At 43.7% G+C, this 18,424-nt stretch overlaps 1 protein-coding gene across 2 annotated transcripts; it reads left to right on the forward strand.

The window, feature by feature from the left end:
* The first annotated feature begins 2,162 nt into the window (after positions 1 to 2,162).
* Positions 2,163 to 18,286, forward strand: pcf11 (PCF11 cleavage and polyadenylation factor subunit). Of its 2 annotated transcripts, none has more exons than XM_020924485.2 (20): positions 2,163 to 2,531; positions 5,060 to 5,185; positions 7,821 to 8,000; positions 8,124 to 8,393; positions 9,581 to 10,509; positions 12,056 to 12,203; positions 13,893 to 14,193; positions 14,367 to 14,510; positions 14,904 to 15,036; positions 15,142 to 15,391; positions 15,495 to 15,769; positions 15,845 to 16,157; positions 16,376 to 16,439; positions 16,598 to 16,717; positions 16,807 to 16,924; positions 17,019 to 17,202; positions 17,277 to 17,432; positions 17,516 to 17,608; positions 17,692 to 17,727; positions 17,914 to 18,286. In XM_020924485.2, exons 1-20 carry the CDS (start codon positions 2,298 to 2,300, stop codon positions 18,130 to 18,132), a joined length of 4,293 nt encoding a protein of 1,430 aa, XP_020780144.2. In that variant the 5' UTR covers positions 2,163 to 2,297; the 3' UTR covers positions 18,133 to 18,286. The 2 variants fall into 2 exon arrangements, with proteins under 2 accessions (XP_020780144.2, XP_020780146.2); XM_020924487.2 differs by having other exon boundaries at positions 14,907 to 15,036.
* The last annotated feature ends 138 nt before the right edge of the window (positions 18,287 to 18,424 follow it).

Below are 18,424 nucleotides of genomic sequence, written 5' to 3' on the forward strand. Positions count from 1 at the left end.
GGATCTGGGCTCTTTCACATGATACACAACTGCCCAGGGAGCACAATGCGCTGATGGTAAATGCACAAATACAACAATAGATACATGCTCTCTGTGTATGTTGACGGGGACGCTCGCGTAGAGCGTCAAAAAATAGGATGGATCCTATTTTCTGAAATCTACACGCACAGGACGTGCTGCTCCGCGCGTATTATTTTACTTGGTACAAATGTCAGTAACGCGCGTCACAAAGCTTTTTTAACCTGGATTGAAATGGTGGGTTTTTTTCTTCATACAAATTTGCTAAAATCACCGCGATATCAGCAGCGGTGAAACGCCGGAGGTGCGCCACGCAGAAGTCCGCGCTCCACCGAACTAAACGCAGCTGACGCCCGATCGCACTCGGGGTTCACTCAGGGGCGCTCCTAGATTCCAAGTTCTAGTCCAGGATTAGTCCTGGTTTGGTCCTGGTTTAGTCTTGGTTTATTCCTGGTTTAGACCTGGTTCAGTCCTGATTTAGACCTAGTTCAGTTCTGGTTTAGTCCTGGTTCAGTTCTGGTATAGACCTGGTTTAGACCTGGTTTAGACCTGGTTCAGTTCTGGTTTAGTCCTGGTTTAGACCTGGTTTAGTCCTGGTTTGGACCTGGTTCAGTTCTGGTTCAGAACTGGTTTAGACCTGGTTCAGTTCTGGTTTAGTCCTGGTTTAGACCTGGTTTAGTCCTGGTTTAGTCTGGTTCAGTCTGGTTCAGTCCTGGTTCAGTCCATATACGGCGCAAAAGTTCAGCATCTTAACAGTTCTTTTGGTGAGAGTAAATTAAAAGTGCTGCAATAGTCGTGTAATGTTTACATTTTAAATACAGTAATATTGTAATGTAACAAATGACTTTGAAATGACAGTAACAAGTCATAAATAACACATTACAGTTTTAAAGTCACTTGTCCAACAGTGTATCTTGTAAAGTTGTTGTAAACTAGAAGTCAGTTTGAAAAATAAAAGCAGCCTTTCATTTACAGATCTCATCTAAATATAAAATGAACTGAACTTTGAACTAGTTCATGAAAAGTGTGAACTTGCACAACACTGTGTGTTTGTGTGTGTGTGTGTGTGCGTCCCCTCATGTCGCAGGTCACTATAGGACAGTAGTGCAGATATTATGAGTCTATGCAGGTTGTTTTCACCAGTGCCAGTAGCTCCTGTTTGTTTGTTCTGTAAGTTGTAGGTGATTTATATATATATATATATATATATATATATATATATATATATATATATATATATATATATATATATAGATATATATATATATATATATATATATAGATATATATATATATAGATATATATATATAGATAGATATATATAGATATATGTATATATATCACATCGGGAGAAGAATTTCCAAGACACAAATGCGTTTTTACCAATGCACTGCTGTTTCCATTGTGTGACTGACACCACCAACGTTAACATGATGTTTACATCGCTCTTACTGTCGCGTTCTGTTTGGGTTTCCGGCAATGAGTGGAATTACAGAAATAAAAAAATAAATAAATGGGAGGTAGCACAAAATATGAAAACAGGAAAATACCGCCTTGTAATCCACTTATTTCAGCAAAGTAACTGTAATCCAATTACCACTCATTAAAACAGTAACTGTAACGGAATACAGTTACTCATAATTTGTACTCTGATTACGTAACGCCGGTACATGTAATCCGTTACTCCCCAACACTGACTGTAAAGCACTTTGTGTTACGTTTTTGAATGAAAAGTGCTTTATAAATAAAATTTGATTGATTGATTGATTGATAATTACAAAGTTGCTGCATCTCTGTAATGACATTTTAAACTTTCATTGACAATTGAATCAAAATGAAAATTCCTCCTTACAACCTTTAAAAGCAGCGTTACACTGTACCAAGATGGCGGCTTTGTTGACGCGTTCGTTCCAAACAACAGAGGTAGCCAATGCGAGATCTACCGTTCTGTATCTATGGTGGTTGCTAAGGCCGTGTTTACCTATGGTCCTGTTATGTAACGTTCAAACCGACGCCTGCTTCGCTCCGATTGGCCCTTTTACCTGTCCGTCATCCTATCCGACCAATCAGCGCCTCGACAGCGCTCCTCAACAGCCCGGTTATAAAAGCCCCGCGGTGACGTATGCGGCACAGTTCGCTCCGGCATCTCCGCCATCTTGTTGTCGAGAAACGAGGGGCGACGCAGACGGACCCGCGAGCGAAACACTTCCACAGATTTACCCGCGTCATTTTTTTTAAATACCGAAAACGCGTACGAACCGATAGCCCCGATGTGTTGATGGACTGTGCGGTGCTCCATGGTTTCGGTGCGGGCACGGCACGCGTAGGGTTTCGCAGCTCAAAGATGGAGGACGAGGCGGCGAGGGAAGATGCGTGCCGAGAGTACGAGTCGTCCCTGGAAGACCTGACATTCAACAGCAAACCGCACATCAACATGCTCACCATCCTGGCCGAGGAGAACATCGCCTTCGCCAAGGATATCGTCGGAATAATTGAAGCTCAAATAAGCAAGGTTTTTATACATAGAATACTTCACATTTGAGTCGCTTTGTGTCGATGTAACCGCATTTAGTTAACGTTAAGGCCTAGAGTAACATGGCGACTTAGCGCAGCCGGGCTCCCTCATGTCTTTCCCAGTCTGCACATGTTTGCTGCTTAGTTTTGCCTGAATTTAACACTGATTTTTTTATATCTAATCTTGTGTATTAAAGTTTCAAATCCCTTTACACTTATTCTGCGGTCAGTTCTTTACGGTTCTGAGTGGTTTTGGTCGGAAACGGATGCAGTTTTTAAGCCACATTTTGGGCCCGATGAAGTCAAAATCCACCGTTTGGGGCTCTGATGTAATAGTTTCCAAGCGCAAACCCGTGACAGGAAATGACAGCCGTGAGAATTTAACTTTAAAAAATGTTAAAATGACGCACTTTGTTGTAAAATAGTTTCATCTTTAGCACTAAAAACGTAAATTGTAACAGTAAAACAATTTCACGTATGTTTTAAGGTAACAAAAGTATACAAAACAGTGATGTGGTTTAACTTTAGTCATCATTTTGGTTTAAAATATAACATATGTGAGGGCTAGATAGTTTAAAGTGTTCATATTACTTTTCAAATGTATGTTACAATTTTATTTCTTCATCAAAATACACTTAAAGTTGTGTTTTTTTCATTCACACATGTTGAACACACAAAGAAAACAGCATATGGTAACACAGGAAGTGCTGTTTTTGTTTTTTGTTTTTCACCTTACACCTTCCTTCAGCCCTGGAGTTGCTTATCTCTACTGAACAAAAGCTAAAAGATAGCTGGTAACTTAAAGTACTGCCGCTGCATGACATCACAAGCTGGAACAGAACATTCTGAGCTTTGGAGATGTAGACCGACTAATAATAAAGGGTTACTCCAACTTGTGAATGATACAAAACACAACTCCAGATATATTTTTGCTGAGGTAACTACAGTATAACTCAGTTTAAAGCTCACAAGAGTCAGTTTGCGTATTGTATGACCTCTAATAATTGCTTAAGAGTTGTTTGACTTTTCACAAAAACAAAAAAAATTGCCATAACATACAGACTCAAATAAAGATCCAGCTCACGTTTACAGCCTTGGAGCTTCAGAAGTACATTCAAATCTACCAACGTGTTTTCATGAGTTAGACTGAACACACAACACTGCTTCCTGTTCACATCTTTAACTAAAACTGAAACTAAAACTTGGAGTTTCCAAATGAGTCACGAATGTCTGTTTGAAACCCGGAGGCAGGGTAAACAAGAACATGGATGAAAATGAGATTTAAGACTCAGCTTGAGCAGTAGTATAGTTAAAAGTTTAGAAAAATAAAGATTAGATGAATAACCAATGTCCCAGAGTCAAAACTGTATCACCAAAGTGGAACAAATCCTTTTACATCTCTTTTGAATAACATTATAATTTGAGTGTCTTTTTTTCAAATACATTTAAATGTTTGAGGCATGTTGGCTTTTTTTGGAAATTATAGTAGGTTTAATGTTAATAAAATGCTTAAAATAAGGAAATGTGGAGCAATATAGGAGCTGTTATGCACACATCTACAAAATAAAACGTTAAAGTCTCATTAAACCTTCTTTTGTTTAATTATTGAGAGGGAAACTGTTGGTGGATTTTGACTCTCGGGCCTTTGTTACACCTGCAGCATTCAGCTCTGCTCTTTCTCCATTTAATTGCGCTTTTTTAGTTTTGAAATCTGCAAATGTCATTTTTATTGAATGATTTTTAAAAAGTTGTAATAAAACATATGAAATGTGCTTTTTGTCATTTTTATTATTTTAGTGATTTAAACTGGTTTCTGATGGAACATTAAGAGAGTTAAAGTGATCTAGCTAATGTAAACAAACATGAGTAAAGTCTGAGTCTGAACTAAAACTCAAAACTTTGAACATGTGAAAACTCAAACTGAAGCTGTGAGCGTCAACGCGGTAATGTACAAAGAGCGGCGCTGCCCTCTTTGGAGGTAACCTGCTCCAGACCCGACTCACCGTGACTCCAGGGCATCTGGACTTTTCCCAAGACGAAGATTGGACTTTTTTTTGCTTCCTGTTTTTCCATTTTTGTTTTAATTTTCTCAAGTTTACATTTTGTTGGACATGCAACTGACAGCGTTTTTTTTCCCTGTTTAGTAAATTATAGTTTTTGGACTCTGGGTTTAAAATCTGCAGAAGATCAAGATTTTTATTTTTAATTTTTTTTTAATCAAGACAGAAGATTTTTGCTTTTCCTTGTTTTCACTGCTGGGCCGCACCAACAACATCGACTGACGCTGAACTCTGGCCGGTCAAACTTATCAAAACCACTTAAACCTCAAACTAGGTTCAAGTCATTTCAAAGTTTGACCGACCCGAGTTCAGGGTTCAGTTCGCGGTGATGTTGGTGCAGCTCAGCCACTGCGGTCTTTTTGCATTTTTCTGGGTTTCTGGTGGTATCTTGTGTTTTGTCTGATATATGAACGGTGTATTTCTGCTCTGTTGTGTTCTAAACTTGTGAGTTTTCTTATTGCTCCAGGCGCCCCCTCACGAGAAGCTTCCCGTTTTGTACTTGGTGGATTCCATCGTGAAGAACGTGGGCCGAGACTACCTCCCGGTTTTTGCTAAAAACCTAATCACATCGTTTATATGTGTGTTTGAGAAGGTACGCTCCAGTCTGCATCCGCTCTGACCTATTGTCCCTCTGTGTCTGCGTTCAGAACGGCTTTAGACCCGTTTCAGTGTTGGCCTGTCACGATAATCTCCATTTGCGCTTGGCGTTTAATACCTGAAACTGTATTTTTTTTGAGCTTCGATCCAGAGAGGTCAAAGAATTATCATCTACGACTCACAAATGACATCGACTAACAACTTATAGAGGGGGTATTATGCACGTTTTGGGTTTGTTTTTGTACCGTGTAACGTTCTTTCAACAATGCCTGAAGAGGTTTTATGTCATCGTTGTGTGTTTGCGTAATCTAGCGATCTGTCCCGGGCCTTTTTCAAACCCTCCTTAAGGTTGGCTTTAAGATTCTGTACAATTCTTCGCCCACAATTGTTCCCAGCTTGATAAATAAACAAAAGCGTGACACAAAACTCTTCACAGCAGCTTGACAAATCCGATACGATGTGCAAAAATTAAAGCGAATCTTATGAAACATGTCAATACTTTCAGCGATTATTGCATTTTTAAAATGATAAATGGCAACACTGGGATCTTTCTGGTAAAAACTCCTAACAAATAACACATTTAGTCGCAAAATACCCCCTCTTTAAGAATTCATTCAGCTATTTACTGACGCGTATGTTTTGGTTTTAATCTCTCTGCTTCTGCGTTCTTGTGTTAGTGGTATAAAGTAGTTTAAGTATTATAATTTGACATTTTCTGTACTTATATTTCGCACTCCAAAACGTTACCGTGATAGGCCTCTTTTAGTGGTTGTGTTTCTGGTGAATTTTCATACACAAAATTAATAATACTTGAAGTTACCGTAAGTTTTTTGTACTAGTTCTGACTCAAAACTGTTCATTTTGTCCTGTAAATGTGACCGTTTTAGTATCGACACCGGCTCAAATGAGTATCTAGTATCGGTTGGTGTCTGATTTTCGATACTTTTTAAAACCTTACAATGACTTTTGAATAGTCTGGGTTGTTCTGTATTTGGAAAAACATCACTTTTTTTCTTCACATTTACTATACCGACAAGGAGTTTAGTTGATTAAACGGTTCGTCAAGTCTTAGTTGACCAACATTTTTATTATTTTATGTAGATTTTAACTAGATTATAATGAGATAACAGCAGAAAGGAGTGACTTAGCTGAAGATTTGGTAATTTTTGGCATTAAAAAAAAGTGAGCGTCAGAAATAGATTTGTAATAACTTTGAGAGCATTTGCCAAGTCCCGTTTGTAGTACAGTACGAGAAAAGTTGCGTTGCCCACCTTAAAAAGAAACACCACTACTGAAATCTGAAATGCTTGCTTCACTCTAATGTTTGAGTCTTGGTTGTATTTTTATTTTGAAACACAATTTAACCCCTCATCAATTTAACTCTATGACCTCTGTTTAATAAGATACAAATGTTAAAATAAGGCGCAGTGTGTAATTTTTCTGGTGGACGGTTTATCAAACGCTTTTCTCCGTGGAGATGTTATAAATGTTTCACAGTATGGTATTAAACCTTTTTATCTTCATTGCGACAAAACCAGACCAAGTTAGAAGTCAGATCTGTGCAGAGGCGACCCCACTCAGAGTCAGAACACCTGTTTTTCTAGGTGTTTTTGAGCTATAAAACCACTTGTAATTGATTTAAATGTAAGGCAGAGCTGTTTAATGTCACACTGTGGAACATTCTAGACAGAGCAATGACATATTATCCATAGAAACAAGCATGTGACGGAACCTCCACTAAAAAGTTACACAGTGCAGCATTTATGTGTAGATATTAGAGTTTTTCCATGTCGTTAACTATTTTCAGACTCTTGATGTTTCTCTTGTACATCTAGAGCAGGGGAGTCTCAAAAACTCATTCACAGAGGCCAAAATTTAAAACTGGGACTACGTCGTGGGCCAAACTAAATATTTATTGAAAATTCCAACAACATCTGCATGTTTTCTCTTCTTTCGAGATATGCAATGTCTTTTCTTGTTAAAATAAATGTTTAATAATAGTTTTGGTTAAACATCGAATCCAGAACAAACAAAATATAAAATAACATTTTAAATAAATGTGTCTATAGTCTATCTGAAGCCCCCGGGCAGCTCCAATACATATGTTATGACCTCACAGGCCAAATATAATTATATCATGGGTCAGATGTGCCCCCGGGCCTGAGTCTGATATGTCTGATCTAGAGATTTAAATGTTTGCAAACAGCCAAGTAAAAGCTTTCAAAATAGATGCTTGATTTATGAAAAATCTAAAATGTAAATAAAAAAAAAAAAAAGATTTTAGATTGTTTTAATAATAGGATTCTCTTCAGAGTTCACATTTTAAACACATTCAGAAGAACTGACAAAAATGTTAAAAGATTACCTGACAAACTAATTCAAGAAATCAAAATTACAGGGTTAGCAGTTTTTATGCAGAATTAAACTGGAGATTTTCTTGTTTGTAGAGGAAATTATGGCATTTTAAAAACCTGCAGTGACCCACCTTCCCTCCACTTTATAAGAACTATTTCATTTTACACGACCTGATTAACTTGGGGCCTTTTTATCCCATGTGGTTCTAGTGGTTCTGGTTTTGTTGAGTTGTGTGAGCTGCTTTCAGGACCAAGCTCATGTCCTCATGTCCGCAGGTGGACGAGAACACGAGGAAGAGCCTGTTTAAGCTGCGCTCCACCTGGGACGAGGTTTTCCCACCTAAAAAACTCTACGCTCTGGACGTCCGGGTCAACTCACTGGACCCGGCCTGGCCCATCAAACCACTGCCCCCCACCGCCAACAGCATCCACGTCAACCCCAAGTTCCTCAAGCAGGTAACCACCAGGAGCGAGGACTGAGGGATCAAACATCTGTCCTCACGTGTGCTCAGTCTTGTGGCGGTTTTGTTTGGTGAGATCTTCCACCCACATCGTAACTCGTGTCCCTTCTATCCTCAGCCGGATGAGTCGTCTCCCGCCCGGCCTGCTGCTGCTGCTGCTGCTGCTGCTCCTGCGGCTCCGGCTCCTGTGGCTCCCGTGGCTCCGGTGGCTCCTCCTCCTGTGGTGGCCCCGGCGGCAGCTCCTCCGGCTGTGCCCCCCGTGGTCCCCGTGTCGAGCCTCACTCAGGAGCAGCTCATCAGGCAGCAGCTTCTGGCCAAACAGAAGCAGCTCCTGGAACTTCAGCAGAAGAAGATCGAGCTGGAGCTGGAGCAGACCAAGGCCCAGCTGGTAAACACACACTGAAAACTCTAAACATTTGGAGTGTAACCATATCCAAGTCTTACGATACAATATTGTCACCGTATGAATCTCACAGTACGATTTTTATTGTCAGATGTTTAGATGAATATTGAGATTTAAAATGTGTAAATTCTAACAATGATCCACAGTATGACAGATTATAACTACAGAACAGACACAAGCACTATACGTGAGCAATGAAGTGACATTTTATAGACATTTAAAGTGACATTTATCTGCTCCCTCCCTCGAAGCAAACTGAATATGCTACTTTTTCCTCTTAACCCTCTCAGGCTCAAATTACATTTCAGTAACAGGAAAATCTGATATTTGGGGAAAGTGATCATATGGGGTAGTAATATACAATCCTGACTTTTTTTTTTTTGAGAGAGAGACCTTCACATGCAATGTGTTCTGGGATGTTTCAGATTTGCAGCATTGGCACGGTGTGGTAAATTAACACTGAAAACTGAAAATGATATGAGCGCTAACTTTATGTGCATACCACTTTTCATAACAATGAAAACATAAAGCACAGTGTAACAGCTTTACAGTGGCAGAACAACATCACTTTTTCGTGTGGTGCTCCAAGAAACAATTTTTATCCTTTGTAAACAACAAAAGTACTTTGCACTTCTGACAGGCCATTTGCGTGTAGCCGTTCTTGCACAGTCTGCATCGTCCACGTTTATCAGCATGGATGGGAGAAAAGGCTCCTGAGTAAAAAAAAGTTCATAAAATATGGATTTGGAGTAAGTAGGTAATTGGCGTTTAGCTGTTGCAAATCTACAACGCCTGCCTGGAGAGGGTTAAAATGCCTTGACAAGACTTAATCCAAAGAAATAAGACTGTTATTTCTCTTGTCGTCTGCACTGAAATGGAGCAAAGGATCATGGTCTATGTAGTTCCCTCTGTGTTTGTTTTTTAGCTACTGCTACACCATAACTCTTAATTTAAAGGTTGTATGGAGGATTTTTTATTTTTGTTTCAAATTGTTAATGAAAGTTCAAAGAGATATATATCGTGAAAATATCATAAGGATTGATTTGGATATCGTTGCATCCCTAGAATTTACAAAACTAAATGTCTTATACAAGAAATCTTGAGATAATTTCATTTGTCAGTTGTAAAAATCGTTTATTAAATTGATCATTTGTGTTTGTTCTGTGTTTCAGGCCGGAGGGTTCGTGCTTCCTCAGTCTTCACTTTCATCTCTGACCCCAAAAGCCATCGTCCCTCCAGCCACTGTGATCCGCCCCTGGATTCCCCCACAGGTCACCACTACTGAGGCCAAAACCCCTGCTCCTGTCACTGCTACTGTCGCACCTGCCCTGGCACCTGCCCTGGCACCTGTTCAGGCACCTGCACCCCCTGCCATCAGGGATCCACGACTGAACCGACCTACCTCCAAAGAGCTGAAGGACAGCTCCCCCGCGGCGGACAGGAAACACGCCGAAAAGCCCGTCAAACTAGAGCGACCCAAACCTCAGCGCGTGGACGAAGCAAAGCCGACGTCCAAGTCCCCCTCGCCCCTGACGAAAAGTGTCCCACGAAACAGTAAAACTGTAGAGGAAAAGAAAGACCCGCGATTAAAGAAGAGAGTCCAAGAGAAACCCGAGAATGATGAAGTGAGGGACAAAAAGAGGAAGGAGGATGACGCTAAAGACTCAGAGGACCTGAAAAAGAAACGCGAGGACCTGTCGAAAAAAGGCAAACTGGTGAACGGGTCTGTGGTGCCCAAGGAGGAGTTTAAAATGGGAGGCAACGCTCGGACGCACGCTCGGAAACGCTCACGATCCCGGTCTCCGGACAGCGCCTCCCCCAAACGCAGCACCAGTCGCCCCGGCAGCCATGAGAAGGAACGCCGCTCCCCCAAGAGCAGCAGCCGAGGCCGGAGCAGCTCGCCCTCCCCGCACAAGGGCCCCAAGAACAAGCATGCGCGAAGCAGAGAGGACCGGGGACCGCCACCGGGGGCCAAAAAGAGCCTCTCGGACAGACGCAAACGGCCCGACGACAGGGACTCCCCCAGAGGTCATGATCCCGGGAGTAAAGACGCAAAAGACTCAGCGCACCGGTGGAGGAGCGGCTGGGAGGACAACAAACAGTGAGTCCAGACCAAACTGCAGGTGGCTGATGTCTCTAGTATCGGTATCGACTGATGCAAATCCTTCAAAATCAGTATCAGTCAATATTCGATACTGATCCCGTATTTTCGGAACTATAGGGCGCTCTGAATCATAAAGCGCCCTGTCATTAAATGGTCTATTTTCGAACTATTTTTCACAAATAAACCGCACCGGACTATATTAACGCATTAAACAAAACACAACAGTTAAATAAGTCAGACAAACTTTATTTAACGCGTTCACAATAACTCAACTTTGTTCAATTGTAACGTGTAAAAAAAATACTGTCTTAGACGCTAAATTGTTAGAATATTCACAGTAAGTCATAATAGTTGAAACAGTTGGGTGATTCCGGCGGCCAGCTCGCCCACATCCCTCTCGTCATTATCCGAGTCAGTGTGGTTACTGTTCCCTGGAGTTCAGTTCAGTGATGATTCTGGACTTGGTGAAAGCTCGGACCACAGTTGATACTGATCCTTAGCCCGGGCGTCCACGATCGGCGCTGTCTCTCTGTCTTGGTGAATGTGTGTTCTCCTTCTCTCATCTACTGCTCCCACGCAGCTCGCACTTTCACTTTATAATAGTCTTGAGTTTAAAGTGGGTGTTGTGAGCGTGTCTCTTGTAGGGGTGTGCAAAAATATTGAAATATCAATATATCGTATCACTTAATTTGATGATACAGCATCGATATCGTGGACTGCTGTATTGAGATATTGCTGAGAGTACTTTTAGGTATATTTTACTAAATTATTTTGTGTAAGAGCTACAATTGTGTTGATATTTTCGCTGTTTTGAGTAAAATTGGTATTTTTCATATTAACTTTGCACAAATTTAGTTGACTTATTGGACTTTTACTTTCACATCCATGATTTGGCCTTTAACCTTATCGAATCAATTTGAAATATATTGTACTGAATCGAAAGTACTCTGTATCGAAAAGCGTATCGTATGGTGGCCTATGTATCAAGATATGTATCGTATCAACAACTTCTTAACGATACCCAGCCCTAGTCTCTTGACAGGTGCATTTTGATATTAAAAGGAATCAGAGTATGTATTACTCCTGATGCTCCTGACTGCAGGAGCCGTAATGCTGCAAGTGGAGTGGCTTTGTAGTTCACTAAAGTCGTACTAACACACCCCAATAAATTCATATATAAAGCGCTCTGGATTATAAGGCACACAGTCGTTTTTTGATGAATTAAAGGCTTTAAGTGCGCCCTATAGTGTGGAAAATATGGTATTTTTTGTCCCTTCTGTTTGCCCTTTTTGAACAGAATAATGCGTGAAAATGGAAATAGTTTAATGACTGTATGTTACACAACCAGTTTTATATCCCAGTAAAATACAATTATTTTTGCAGCGAAAGGTGAATTTGTGATTTGTTGACCTCAGTAAGGATTTTAAAAGCCTAAAGATCAGTATCGGTTAGACCAGACCACAGCCTCACCTCCAGTCTGAGAGATTGTCCGGCATAATTTTAACGTGAATATTAACTCTGTGTGTTTGTGTTTGTGTCGCAGTGGGAAAGAGGAGATGCACAAATCCACACCTCTGAGGCATAAGCAGTACCCCTCACCTCGGACGCCCAAACACCGCCTCAGCGTGGACGCAAACCTGCAGATCCCCGAAGCTCTCACCTCTGCCTCCAAGAAAGACCTGCTCCGAAGGGTGAGGAGAGGAAGAGGGAGTAGATGAATGTCACTTTAAATGTCTATGAAATGCCACTTTATTGCTCACGTATAGTGCTTGTGTCTGTTCTGTAGTTATAATCTGTCACACCGTGGATCATTGTTAGAATTTTACACATTTTAAATCTCAATATTGATCTAAACATCTGACACCCGCGTTAGAAAATAACATAAACATCACAACAGAGAGTATCGCCAAAGAGTAAAGAGCAGTGGGTGTGTTCTGGTGAAAACTGGTCAGAGCAATGACGTCTTTTAATACACGAAAATAGAAAAAAATTAAAATAGAGAAGATTCATTCTAAATACAACCGAGGTAGGAAAGTTGATTTGGATTACTTTGTGTACGAACTGTGCCATACAAAGTGCTTTACCGAATAAGAAATACATTAAAATTACAATACAAACAAATCAAAACGTAAATAATCATCATAAAATTAAAAAGAGAAAGAGAGACGTTAAATGAGAGAGAAGTAAATGACTATAAACGTATATTTTATTAACCAGAGCGATTGTGCAAAATATACTGTAACAGGGCTCCCGCGGTGTTTTAAAAATTCTTAAAACCATTGCATTTATGAATTTAAATTTAATAATAGCTTTAAAAAGACTTGGAAAAAGTCTTGAAATTTTATATCTGGGTCATCATTTGGTTAAATAACGTCGCCTAAATAAAGCGCGGCGGAACTAATAATTGAGAACGCAGCGCAACCTCGGGTCAAAATCCACTGAAGATCACGCGCCACAGAAAATCGCAGCAGAACGAAGTGTGATTAATGCCATTTTGATGTTTTTTAATGTTGGTTTTGCGTTCCCGAGTGACACATTTCATGCTGGAGTCACGGGGAAGTGTCTCTTTACTCCCCTGGTTTCTTTGTTTGAGAAATTAATGGACACAGATTCAAGAATTTAGTTTTTAGACCGTGAAATCGGTATTAAGTTCTTCTATAGGCGAGTTTCAGCTGACGTCATTGTTATTAAAAGCCTGCGTTGCATGCTGGGAAATATGTTGGTCGGAGGCAAGAAACACTGTAGTGGTCAAACACAGTGTGAAACCTCGCGTATTTATCCCCGATAATGGTAAATTCCTGCTGCATTATCAGATGCACAAATAGAAGCACAGAAGAAGGAAAATGTCTTTTTCGTATTCTGAGTGAAAAGAACCACTAATGGTGAATTAAATAGATTTCAAACATCCGCAGAGCAAAAGTAGAAGATCCTAGCAAACCGTGGACTCCAACAAGTTCAACAACACATCGAGACTCTTGGAGGTTTTCATCTTTTCTGCTGTGAATGGCCCAGGAGTTTCCACCAAGTCTTTGTGGATATCGCTGAAGTGAATATTTGTCCAGGTAGTTGGTGATTCTGACCAGAAATTTGGTTTGGTCCACCTTTTTGTAGGGGTTGAAAAGGGTGATTTGGCTCCATCGATGCTTATGACCAATGTCTAGTCAAATGGTCTTGGGTCCTCTGCCGTTAGAGTGGATAAATAACCAGGATCAATACCCTTTACGTGCTTTCTCGCTCCGTCCATCATGTTGAATTAGTGTTTCTTGCCGCCGACCAAAATAATTCCCAGCATGAAACTCGCCTATAAATGGTCTTAAAAAGGTGTTGAATTTAATCTGTCACTCAAACACAATCCCCTGACGTGAGTTTTGTGTGTCCAGGCGAGCCGGCGTCTGGAGAGCGGGGAGATCACCGAGGAGGAGTTCCTGAACTTGGCCCATAAGATCAAAAACCTGTTCCAGTACCAGGAGGAGAAGCAGCAGAGGGGCGAGTCCTGGGACCAGTCCCCCAAAACGAGCCCCTCCTCTGTGCTGCCGACGCAGAGGGGTCCCCCCGAGAGCCTGGAGGCAGCGCAGGTCTCCTACTACGAACACAAGTCCAAACTCAGGAAGACCCAAATGCCCAACAGAGAGCCCGGAGAAGAGTGGCCCGAGGAGGAGGGCTACAGGGCACAGAGGACAGGTGAGGTTGGACATTGAAGGACAGGTCAGATCTTGGTCTCTAGTCTTGGTCAGGACTAAATTAACTGGAGGATTTGACCTGTTTTGAAAGTTTTGGGTTGATGCCAGGGTAAGAGGAGAGGAGGAGGAGCTATTCTGTTCTTCTCTCTGACCCCGTGTCCCTCTGTTGTCTAGGCGAGCGCCGCAGTAAAGAGCGAGAGGAGCCGGCGAGACCCATGATCGAGGACTACAACCACGGCAAAGAGTTCCCCCCGCTTAAGTCTCTACCCGGGCTCAGGTTTAAGAGACGCGCAGACTCCAGGGACCCCCGGGAAACAGGTACACACAGGTCTGGGTTTGGTCTGGGGTTTAGTCATTTGTGTGTCCTTCAGTTTCTGAGCTAGTTCTACGTGAAATCTTTCTTTAAAAGATTATTTAAGACAAACTAAACCAACATTAGTCCTGCTTTTAGTCCTGCTTTAGTTCTGCTTTAAATCCTTATTTTAGTCTTTCTTTAGTCCTGCTTTTTAGTCCTGCTTTTTGTCTGCTTTAGTTCAGCTTTTAGTCCTGCTTCAGTCCTGCTTCAGTCCTGCTTTAGTTCAGCTTTTAGTCCTGCTTCAGTCCTGCTTCAGTCCTGCTTTAGTTCAGCTTTTAGTCCTGCTTTAGTCCTAATTTTAGTCCCGCTTTAGTCCTGGTTTGAGTCTCAGTCCAAACCCTTTGCTCTCTCTGCAGCAGACCGGACAGAGTGGATTTCTCCTCTGTCGGAGCGCCAGCGTCTGGATGATGAGGTGAAGAGCGGCTACGACCGTCGCTTCCCAGAGCGCCGACTGGAGCCGCCCTCAGTGCCCCCCCAGGAGCCCCCCAGGTCAGAGCACTGCCACACAGCACATCAATAAATGACTAAATCATTTGGAACTGTCCTAGAGTTGTTGTTATTATTTTTGTTGTAATCTCTCCCTGGCTCTTCCAGATTCGAGCGGGAGCGCCTGTCCCCTCTGCCGCCGCCTCACCCTGTGGCCCGAGACCCCCCCAGGGATCAGCCAGACTCCAGCCCAGTGCCGCGGTTTGAGAGCCCCAACTCAGAGCACTCAGAGGAGGGACCACTGGAGCCGATGCCTCCCCAGAACCTCCAGAACACCCAGCCCAAATCCATCCTCAAACCCAGACACGACGGACCAGAGCGAGGCTACAATGACCAGCCTCCCGTCAACAGGCAACAGGTCAGTCTGCTCCTCTGTCTCTGCTCCTCTGTCTCTGCTCCTCCTCCTCTTCTGGCTCCTCCTCTTCTGGCTCCTGTCTATAATGGTTGTGTTTGTTCTTTAGGGCTGGGTTGAGAGCGGTCCCAGGTTTGACTCGTACCCAGAGCCGCACTTCGATGGCCCTCCCTCTCGCTTCAACGCCCCTGACCACTTTGATCACATGCCGCACGGTGGACCAATGAGAGGCTTCGATGGCCCCCGGCCTCAGGGGCCAGGTCGGTTTGAGCCTCCGATGCAGAGGTTTGATGGGCCACAGCGCTTCAATAACAACATGGGGCCCATGGGGTTCCCTCCGAGGTCGGCACGTTTCGACGGGCCTTTCGACGGCCCGGGGCCCAGGTGAGACACGGTTAAACAGAACAGGACTAAAGATCTGAGCTCGACTTTATACAGACTGAATCTTTCTCTCCTCAGACCCAGACCTGGTTTTGACGGTCCTCGCTTTGAGCCTCGTTTCCCTCCTCAGCAGCAGCCCCCCATGAGGCCCATGGGCCCCCCCATGTTCGACGGCCCCATTGCCCCCCAGCAGGGCTTTAATATGGGCCCCCAGCACTTCACCGAGCCCATGAACGCCCCCTTCCCCCCCTCAGGGCCCATGTTCCAGGGGCACAACTTCATCCAGCCCGGGCCCTTCTCCCAGCCTCAGGGAGGCTTCTACCCCCAGGCCCCTGGCCCCGGGATGGGCCCCGGACCAGGCATGGGCCCCGGGATGGGCCTGCAGCAGCCGGTAAGACCCCCTCACACACACAGACATGGACATATCAGACACACACACACAGACACGGACATATCAGACACACACAGACACAGACACGGACATATCAGACACACACACACACACAGACAAGGACATATCAGACACACACACACACACACAGACACGGACATATCAGACACACAGTTTATGTATTTGTGATGTTTATGTGACGCTCGTCTCTGTTTCAGATAAACATGATGGGCAATGTGAACCAGCCGTTTATGCCTCAGAACAACGTGCCTTTCCCCCAAGGTGAGAGCGCTACACAACACCCACTACACCCACCCTTCACATCCACTGACCTCCACCCAACTGTATCCACTACCTCCACTCAGGCCTGGTCCTCTGTCTCGTGTGACAGGAACATGTTGGTTCTGGTTTTGTGTCTGACCTTGGTCTGACTTTTGCAGCTCCTCCAGCTCCAGAGAACCACTTTGGGCAGGTTGATGTGAACGACCTTCTGTCCAAACTCATCTCCACTGGAATCATCAAACCATCTCAACCCGAGGGAGCCACCACCTCAGCCCCAGGTAACTCCTCTGACCCACTGTTACTTTTTTAGGACTGACAGTAGATTTATGAATCCTGTGTGAATAGTATTTTGTTTGTTTTCTCCCAGGAGCCCCCCCTCAGGCGCCTCCCTCTGCCCCTGTGGTGGAGGATGAGGACGATGAAGAGGAGCCAACAGAGGATGACTTGCCTGACCTCACCAGCTTCAGCCTGGACAGCATGAAACAGTAGGTCCCTGACTGTAAATCAAGACATGAGCCAAACCAGGACTCGGTTAAACTTGAGTGGACACGTCTCTGACCCTGTCCCTCTGTCCTCTAGCCGTTATGAGAGCGTGGTAACTCGTCTGTACACGGGGAACCAGTGCTGTCTGTGCAGTATGCGCTTCACCGCGGCTCAGACCGACCTCTACGCCGACCACCTGGACTGGCACTTCAGGCAGAACCACGCAGGCAAGATGGCCGCCAAGAAGGTCACGCACAGACGCTGGTACTACAGCCTCACGGTGAGTACATCTTCCTCCTCTGCTCCTCCTCTGCTCCTCCTCTGCTCTGCTTCTGACACTGTGATTTCTTTCAGGACTGGATTGAGTTTGAGGAGATCGCTGACCTGGAGGAAAGGGCTAAAAGTCAGTTCTTTGAGAAGGAGAACGAGGAGGAGGTTCAGAAAACCCAAGCTGCAGCCAAAGAGAAGGAGTTCCAGAGCGTCAGGGCCACCAAGGACCAGGTTGCAGAGGCAAGTACCTTTGGCTGGGGTGTAGGTCTCATGGAGGTCTGGGTCTTCAGGAGGTCTGGTCTAAGCTGGTTCTTGTATTACAGTTGTGTGAGATCTGTCAGGAGCCTTTTGAGACGTACTGGGTCGAGGAGGAGGAGGATTGGTTCCTGAAGAACGCCATCCGTGTAGATGATAAGGTACATCGAAAATACTCCAGCTGAAACTGTGATTGTAAAAGTTCTACCATTGCAGATTCTCACTTTAACTTCTGTTTCCACAGAACTTCCACCCGGCGTGTTTCGAGGACTATCAGAACGTAAGTACACAGTCCTGCCCCAGACCCCGATCCAGACAAAACATGAAACACTCACAGAAATTCTGAAGTCGTTTAGTCCTGGTTTAGTCCTGGTTTAGTCCTGGTTTAGTCCTGGTTTAGTCCTGGTTTAGTCCTGGTTTAGTCCTGGTTTAGTCCTGGCCCTGATGTTTCTTTTCTCTCTTCTAGTCTTCGTACGTTGACGCCACTCCTTCTCCAAACAAACTCCTGACGGAGCACCCGCTGAGTGCCGTCGTTGCGGAGGACAAACCGAGCGCGCTCAGTTTGGATGATGTCAAAATCAAAACTGAAGACGCGGACGAAGCCTCATGTTCTGTCAAACAGGAAGTGGACTCTGAACCAAAACAGGAAGTGACTGTGAAAGAAGAGGAGTCTGCTAGCAGCTAACGGCAGCTAATGATTGAAGTGTGCCATAATAACGGGTGGCGGTCACCATGGTTACGGCGCGTGGCGGGGCCTCGCAGTGAACACTTTTGTATTTGCACCAGGTCTGACTATGTACAGCGGTTAATTTATACATGAGATTAAAGTATTTTTGGTACTTCCTGGTCTTTCTGTTGTGAATATTTGCTCTGAGCCCATTGGCCGCGGCGTTTCCTGAAGGTAAGCATTTTGAGCCGAGTGGGCGGCGCCGTATTGGAGGCGGAACCTTTGAGTTTTAATTTGAGTTCAAATAAAA

This window comes from Boleophthalmus pectinirostris, unplaced genomic scaffold, assembly GCF_026225935.1.
Source record: "Boleophthalmus pectinirostris isolate CB_2022bp ecotype Guang Dong unplaced genomic scaffold, ASM2622593v1 HiC_scaffold_12, whole genome shotgun sequence".
Classification (NCBI taxonomy): Eukaryota; Metazoa; Chordata; class Actinopteri; order Gobiiformes; family Gobiidae; genus Boleophthalmus; species Boleophthalmus pectinirostris.

Coding starts and splice junctions, on each gene's coding strand:
- pcf11 (XM_020924485.2), top strand. CDS start 2,298: ATGGACTGTGCGGTGCTCCATGGTTTCGGTGCGGGCACGGCACGCGTA. Junction 12,204..13,892: donor AGAAAGACCTGCTCCGAAGG/GTGAGGAGAGGA, acceptor TTGTGTGTCCAG/GCGAGCCGGCGTCTGGAGAG. Junction 17,728..17,913: donor GTTTCGAGGACTATCAGAAC/GTAAGTACACAG, acceptor TCTCTCTTCTAG/TCTTCGTACGTTGACGCCAC.